The sequence below is a fragment of the Vigna angularis genome, chromosome 11 (genome assembly GCF_016808095.1).
Source record: "Vigna angularis cultivar LongXiaoDou No.4 chromosome 11, ASM1680809v1, whole genome shotgun sequence".
Classification (NCBI taxonomy): domain Eukaryota; kingdom Viridiplantae; phylum Streptophyta; class Magnoliopsida; order Fabales; family Fabaceae; genus Vigna; species Vigna angularis.
In genome coordinates, this window is record NC_068980.1 from 22,134,365 (window position 1) to 22,142,839 (window position 8,475).

Consider the following 8,475-nt stretch of genomic DNA (forward strand, 5'->3'; position numbering starts at 1 on the left):
AATTCTTCTCTGCTTGGCATGCACAATAAAAAGAGAAATTCTGTCTCTTCAAACTCAACTTTATGCACCCACTCCATTTACGTTGCAATTCATCTATTTAATTTCGTAGCTTTCTCTTTCCACTAAGTGGAAAATTTAGAGAAGAATGTCCAAGCAAGGAAAAACACTCCAACCAAGACTTGAACTCATAACATGTGAACCCCCACACCATAGCATCACCACTAAACCAACTCACTTTTACTAAAACATAAATGCAAACAATCATATATAATTCTTATTTCATGCATCACATAAAGAAAAAATAATATAATTATAATTACTTTTTATCTACCAATTTAGTACTTTTAACACACAAATACACTAACGAAATAATTTATCTTAGAATAATAAATAAATAGGTAAATAAAAATATATTTTATTTTTATTTTCTACGGGTCTTACACTCTCCGCAAGCAAAGTAGACGTGCTTTGTAGCGTGCAGACCAAGCTTCGCGGTGTGCAAACTGTGCTCCCCTTCGTAGACTGTGTTTGTTCCAAGACGATGTATTGCTCGCACTTCCACTATAGACCATGCTAGTTGATCGCACTTCGTAAACCATGCTTGTTCTAGGATGAGTTGCTCGCACTTTGCAGACCATGTTGCTTCTAGGACGATTCGTTATTTGTCATGTCCTATCACGTTCAGTTTTTACACATTAGTCCATTATTTTATTTTAGACTTGAATGAATGAATTCTGAAACATTGTACAATTATTACATAACAAAATGGATTCTGAAATCATAAATGATCAATGTGTTCATGATTAAATTGAATGATTCTTTGCCACCAACCATAAAAAAGATTGAGAACGAGGGTAAGGATTTTGATAAAGAAAGTAAAAGACCCTGGGTAACTACTTCTAGAGTTTAACATCATTTTGGATTAAACTTATTTAGATTTCAATTAAATTTTTTTTATTGAAAAAAAAAACTTGTAATTAAGTGAACTAGTGAATCAACCCATTTAATCCACAAACTTGTGGTGGGCCAGGCCGAGTGACCCATTTTGACATCACTAGTGGTTACATGTCATTCAATCAACACGTTTTCTTCCATGTACTACTATATTATCCTTTCTCCTTAATATGACTTCACAATTAGAAGTTCATAATGAGTTCAAGCATAATGTCATTTTCAATAACAACAATATAATTTGTTCTCTTCATCATAATTTACATGATATACATAAAGTAGAAAACACAAATTTTAGAAACTTGTACATACAAGCTCAAAGTGTTAAATAAGCATTAATAACATTAACATTCAATATTCAGTGGTAACATTAATGTTCATATTTTCTACATGACCAGTAAACAATTTGGGTGGTAATCCTTCTCTTAGAGGGTCAGCAACCATAAGAACATTGTTAATATATTTTATTGACACTCTACATTTCTGAATTTCTTTTTTAACAACGAAATATCTCAATTTGATATGTTTAACATCTTTAGAATACTTTTCCTTATAAGAAAATAAGGTGACTACAAAATTATCAGAATAATTTTTTAGTGAATTGGCAATATTGTCAACTACTCCAAGTTTTAAAATAAAATTATGGATGTAGTAATGACAGATTACTTCATACTTTTCCATGAAATCACTCCTCCGACTAAAATACACATAATTAAATGTAAACATTCTTGTATGTATACAGTTGAAAAAATTTGAATTTGTATACAGCTGAAAAAATTTGAATTTGTATACCTAATCACCTCAAGGTGATTAGACCTCCTATAAGTAAGCATATAATTTTTTGTTCCTTGCAAGTGTCTTACAACTTTCCAACAATCTTGTTTTGGATTACTATGGTGTCTGCCAAGCATACTAATTGTCAAGCAAATATTTGGCCTCATACATGTTTAAGTAGACATCAAACTCCCAACAAAAAATGTATAAGGGATATTTTCCATTGTTTCCATTCCAAATCATTCTTTGGACATTGCTTGAGACTACACTTGTCTCCTTTATGTATTAGAATGAGAGATGTTGAACATTTAGTCATTCTAAATCTCACTAAAACTTTATTTATACATGTTTTCTGAGACAAACCTAATAGTCCTTATGATATCATAGTATGCCTTACCCTTATTTTTTATTTCGATGTTGTTAGAGAGAAACTTCTTAATCTCATTTAATAAACCAAGATCATTAGTTGCAAGTAAGATATCATCAACATACAAAATCAAAAATATAAAATTGTTCCTATTGACTTTCAGATATATACATTGATCAACAATGTTTTCCTTAAATCCAAAGGACACAATAGTGTCATTGAACTTGAGATATTATTGTTGAGAAGCCGTTTAAGTCCATATATTGATATCTTAAGTTTACACACCATGTGACCCTTTTCCTTCTTCAATGAACCCACTTGTTGGTGTGTATAAACATCCTCTTCTAAATTCCTATTCTGAAAGGTCATTTAGTTTTTGACAGGGGAATAATTACACCATTAGTGTTTTTAATGCCGTAAGAAAAAAAGACCAACTTAAACCGCTTTTACAAAATATGGGACAACTATGAACATCTGAAAAAAGGTAGGACCACTTTAAACAAACCTAACAAATCGAGGGACCAAAATATGTATTAAACCTTATATATTTATATCTAGTGTATACTTAAATTGTATTTTAAAAAATTATTTTTGTGTACATATCTTCATTTACATTTGTATTAAAGTATATAAAGTATGTAGTTGTGTGAACATTTCACATATTTAAATTACAAATAAAAGTTATTAGAGAAAATTTATTTTTGATAATTACAAATAAATTTTAATTTTAGTTTATTATATAATTTGTATAATTATAAATTATAAATCATATATATACTACATAATTATATACGTTTATAATTTATATAAATTTAAAATTATAACATAATAAACGATATGTAATTATAAATTTATAGAATTATATGAATTGTTTTTTTAAAAAAACTATGATAAATTTATAAAATACTAAAATAATTTATTTAATTATATAAATTTATAATCATAAATAGAACTATATAATTGATATGTTTATCAAATGGTATAGATCTTACATTTTGCCACATTATCATAATACACTCTCAACTTTATTTTTAATTCTATAGATACTGTACATATATTAAATCTTATGATATCTATTTAAAAAATCTCATTAAAAGATTTAAAATTTAAAAATATTCAGTTAATAGACAAACTAAAAGAAATTGCAATTAAAAACTATTAACCCCATTTAGTTTGTGCCTTGGAGTGAGTGGGCATCAGACACAGATGAAGGGTTTTCGATCTTCCCAATCTCAGGCATTTTTTCTATACTGAGAAGTAAATACCCATTGAAATAGAATGAACAAAGGTGGAGCGGCGGGGTTAGGAGGTGGCGCCGGTGCCGGAAGCGGACCCACTGCGGCAGCAGCTTCAGCCGCAGCGCAGAAGCAGAAGACACTGTTGCAAAGGGTCGAAGGTGATATTGCCAATATTGTTGATAACTTTAGCCACCTCGTCAACGTTGCAAGGGTATTCGTTTCTTTTCTACTTTATTTTACCATCTAAAAGCTCTTTTAGAGAAGTTTGTCCAAACTAGATGTTCAATTCACCCAAACAAGATGTTCAATTCATCCTAACAATTTAATTCATGTTAACCATGAAAAAAAACAAATTTTTAATTTTTCTTTTTAAGAAGTTATGTGTAGGATAAGTCTGAGATTTTAATCGTGTGTTAAACCTTGGCATTTGGAGCAATAACATGGATGATAAGAAGAAAGGTTTTAAATTGATTTCGTATATTCCTTATGTTACTTGATATTGAGGGTGCCCATGGGCAATGTCATTAAAGATGCAGTAGTTTACTGTTGTAGAGAGTAGAAACACTGAGAACGGTTGCAGATGTTCTTAATAACCTGGATTAGAAGTGAAGAAAAGAGGGGTGGCATTGAGGATGAGTGAAATTGTTTGTCTGATAGAATGCAATTTAAGGTGAGAAATCTTTTGGATTTTTGTCTCAAAACCAATTATGGTGAGAAATCGATTGATAGGTTTGGTCACTGCCGTGTGAATGTGAATTTGGGTAAACATTTACGGAGTCATTTTTTGATGATTTTAATTTCACAAAATCGACTTTGGTTGAAAATGATTTTAAAGTGAAGTGATTTATGTTTAGGACTTGTATGTTGAAAGTGAGTTTGTTGCAACTTTATCAGCTCAAAGATGTGTTGTGTTGCTTCAAGCATTTGCCTTTAAAGACAAGTTTGATTGGAGACGATAAAATATTAATGTTTTTCTTTTAGGGTAAATTGCATTTGGCACCCTAATGTTAGTTTGGCTGTCCCAACCACCTATCCGGACATTTTCTTATTCATTGAGAGGCTGAGATAATGAGTATTTGCCTTTAAAGAATGACCAGAGGAGACCAAAACTTCATTATGGAAGAGTCTCCTATGAAAAAAACTCTTAAAATATCTTGGATGATGCCCCTACATCCAGGATCTATTATGGTTTCACTCTTTTTTGGTGCATACCATAGCTCAAGTAGGAGGCTACTAGTAAGTTGGGGTGGAGCTTAGTTATAGATAAACATAATAATATATTTAGACAGACAGTAGCAAATTTATTCGGAGTTGGTTAACCTTTGAAATGGGAAATTGTGTATGGTTCAGTTACCATTTCAATAAAAAGATAACCCAACTGTAATTTTGTGATTCCACTAAAATGGTGAGTTGGTCTCTGCCAATTGACTAGTTTCTTGTTCACATTTTCTCCTTTAGATGTCGGCAAAGACTATCTTTCTCTTCATTGATAGTCACTATTTATCCACTTTTTCCTTCTCATTAATGCACTGGTTTGTGTCAACAGCCACTATGAATGCATGGGGTTACTTGGATTGTGGATGATTTAGTTTTTAAGCTGTCCTAAGCCCTGTTCTGATCCCAGGGTAAACAATCGGGAATGTCTTCAATATATTAACACACTAACATTATGAGCATCTTGTTATTTGTACTTAAGAAATGCAATCTTGCAGGTAAATGACCCACCAGTTAGAAACTCACAGGAAGCTTTTATGATGGAGATGCGTTCTGCTAGGATGGTGAGAGTGCTTTTTCTGTACATTCTTGTGCTTATAAGCAAGAATTCTTATGAAGATATATTGTTTTACTTGAATTTTATACATCAAAGTCTTATTACTTTGGAGACAAATTTGCTTGTGCTAGATTGTGTCTGGGAACACTGGAAATATTACACTTTTCAGTTACCTCGTATATAATGCAGAGTTAATTGATTATAATTTTGTTTTTCATTCCTATTAAATTACTTCTTTCAAATGTCACAATGTCATTCTCTCCATTGTTCTGTTTTGTGAGACTTGTTAAATATGGTTAAGTTGACAAGGTTTAGTAAGAGTCACTGAAATCTTTTCTTTTTCTGTTTATTTTTTATATTGATTTATTACCCAGGTTCAGGCAGCTGATTCTCTGTTGAAGTTGGTTTCAGAGCTGAAGCAGACTGCAATATTTTCAGGATTTGCCTCTCTTAATGATCATGTAGAACAGAGAAGAATTGAATTTAATCAACTGGCCGAAAAAACAGATCATACTTTATCCAAAGTTGGGGAGGAAGCTGCTGCTAACCTAAAAGAACTTGAATCTCATTATAGTTCTTCAGCGCAGAAGACCATGCAAAACCTGCAACCATAGTTAAGAATCTCTATATGCAGTATGCTGATCATGCTTTACTCAGTATAGTAGTTTTTAATTTTGGTTTGAAATCTGTTTTTTCTTTAATGAGAACATGGAAAACAAATAGCAGCACTCATTTTGAGTCAGTGTATGGATGTAATTAGCATATTAGATGAGGAATTAACTAGCAAAGGGTCAAAATCATTTCCACTTCATATGATTACAATTACTGAAAGTCAAGGAATTTCAGATTATGTGGTTGGTTAACATGTTTCTTTAGGACGGGAATATGATAACTTTTTCTTGAAATTAAAGAAACAATGTGTTAAGACTATGATGATAAAAAAACTATATATAGATATAAATATACATTTTTTCTATCATATTTGTTAAGGAGTGGAGATTCGATAGCGGGTAAAACAATATGTCTACATAAATCTTGCTATGATATGTTATAACTTAGCTCTGATACCATGTTAAGAAGTAAATTTTAAGTTTAATTCAACCTCACAAAATTGGTTTATAAGGTGAGGTTTGCACCTACTTATATATTATAAATTAGTGTTATCTTTAGTCGATATGAGACTCCTAACAATATCAAAGTTTAAAAGCCTAAGTAAAGGGAGGCGAGAGAGACAAGGAAAAAATAACTATGTAGAGGATATAATGGTAATTTTAGAAGATATCATGTTTTTGTTACGTTTTAGTCTCTTAGGATTTTAAAATATTAAAATTTTAAATTTTTAAATGTAGAAAACGGATAAGTTGTATTCTGTCTTTTATAATTTTAGTTGTATTCTATATTATTAAGATGTATCCCAATATGGTTTTGATCAAATTTGATGTACAATCTTTGCATGTAATAAGTTTGTAAATAAGTTATGTTAAACATAACTATGTTGACATAATATTCAAAAGTTTATGGATGACAAACATATATTAAAATAAAAAAAAATACAAAATATTAAAATACAAAATATGAAACCACACAATTTATTAAAATAAAAAAAAATAAATACAAAATATGAAACCAAAACCCTTTATGGTTTAATAATTTGATTTATTTTAATAACTTTGTACTTAAATTGTTTTAAAGCCATATGAAGAGCAAATTAGTTTCATATCTATAATAGTAACAATACATTATAGTGTAAATAATTTACAAAATTGTAAAAATATACTAAATTTTTGTACAATATAAAAAAAATAAAGAAATCCAATTGACTTTTATAAATTTAATTCATTAAAGTACATTATATTAATTAACGTAATTATAACCAATATGATTTTAGGGACTCTAATTGAGAACGTAATCACATGTTTTTTTTATTTAAATATAACAATCCATCAAAATATCAAATACCTTCAATAGTTTAATACGTTTTTTAATGTAATGCCTTCAATGATTATTATATATTATTTTAATTTTTAATAATTTAAAAATAATTAGTTAAACAAATAATACTTTATATCTTTTCAAGAACCCATACTCTAAAGAAAAGTTGTATGAAACTTTCCAAAATTTAAAAACAGTTATCATCGCTTATATAGCTTTCAACTTGAAAAAGAAAAACAGTTAGTCAATTCTGGAAGTATTTATATATATATATATATATATATATATATATATATATATAGAGGTGTTTAAACCCTTTAGTTGTCAGGTTTTTCTCAATTTCATCCCCTTCTTATTAGAATCCCTTGAGTCCTTATAAGTGTTAATTTGCATCAATTGAGTCTCTGTCGTTAAATTTAGTTAACGGAGTTAAGTTTTTGCACAGGTGGAAGATTGATGTGTTAAATTTTTAAGACGTGGCATGATGAGAGTTGAAACGTGGCATGGTTTAGGCCTGCGTGGAATTTTGGTAAAATGTAATAATATAATATTAGGATTTATAAAATGGGATTTAGGGTTCAATCAAATTGAATGAGATTAAAAATTTGAGAAGTGGTTGTAGATCAGACGAAGGGATGGAGATTAAGTGGTTGTAGATCTGAGAAGTGGTTGTTGATCAAATCCACCCCAATTGCATTTCAGCAAATTGGGGAAAATTGTTCCTGCTGATGGCGCGACATTGCTACTGGGTCACACTAAGGAATCTATTCTGGTTCTTTGCTTTCGTTGTAGGTTTCGAAATCTCTGGAGGAGGAAGAACAAGGAAGCGGTGGCACGATTCTGAGAAGTGGTTTCTTGTAGGGTTTGCGTCACGATCTATGGAGAAGAAGTTCTTGGTGGTTACGACGCTTCTGGCTTTTCTGGATTTGCAAGTGAAGGTGGCGTGATGTAGGCTGATGCGATTCTGGGTTGTGCGGCGGTGATGGAGGAGAAGACTCGCGATTTTAGGGAGAGTGGCGCTTTGTTTTTTTTTTTTTTGCGTTTTCTGGATTTTGGGAATTACAGGTGAAAGAAGGAGATCGCGCGAGGAGATTCACGGTGGTGCTCTGGATGCTGTTTGGGTTTTTCTGGGTTGGGTTTTTACTGGGAATATCAGCAAAGTCTAAGTCTATTAGATTCTTCTCAGATATCAATCTCCTTTCTTCCTCTGGCAATAAGATTCTCCAACCGCGTGTTCCTTTCCAGCTCTAAATTTCCTAGATTCATGAGGTTCTTTTGGTCATCCATGTCCATTTAATGATAGATTTACTTTCATCTTCTTTGTCACCTGTAGCTTCTTCTTCCTCTTCTATGAACCCTAAATCCCATTTCATAAATTTATATTATTAAAATTTAAAAAGTTGCTAAAAATTTGACACATCAATCTTCCACCTGTGCAAAAA

The 8,475-nt window shown here is 30.8% G+C and overlaps 1 protein-coding gene across 1 annotated transcript; it reads left to right on the plus strand.

Annotated features, from left to right (window-relative positions):
* Positions 1-3,257: 3,257 nt before the first annotated feature.
* On the plus strand, positions 3,258-5,964 carry LOC108333203 (mediator of RNA polymerase II transcription subunit 22b). The gene is made up of 3 exons (XM_017568579.2): positions 3,258-3,541; positions 5,043-5,108; positions 5,476-5,964. Exons 1-3 carry the CDS (start codon positions 3,371-3,373, stop codon positions 5,713-5,715), a joined length of 477 nt encoding a protein of 158 aa, XP_017424068.1. The 5' UTR covers positions 3,258-3,370; the 3' UTR covers positions 5,716-5,964.
* The last annotated feature ends 2,511 nt before the right edge of the window (positions 5,965-8,475 follow it).

Bases quoted from the DNA above. Each gene is read 5' to 3' on its own strand.
- LOC108333203 (XM_017568579.2), top strand. From the start codon at position 3,371: ATGAACAAAGGTGGAGCGGCGGGGTTAGGAGGTGGCGCCGGTGCCGGA. The intron at 3,542-5,042 runs GTATTCGTTTCT...GCAATCTTGCAG, and splicing joins ACCTCGTCAACGTTGCAAGG to GTAAATGACCCACCAGTTAG. The intron at 5,109-5,475 runs GTGAGAGTGCTT...TTTATTACCCAG, and splicing joins AGATGCGTTCTGCTAGGATG to GTTCAGGCAGCTGATTCTCT.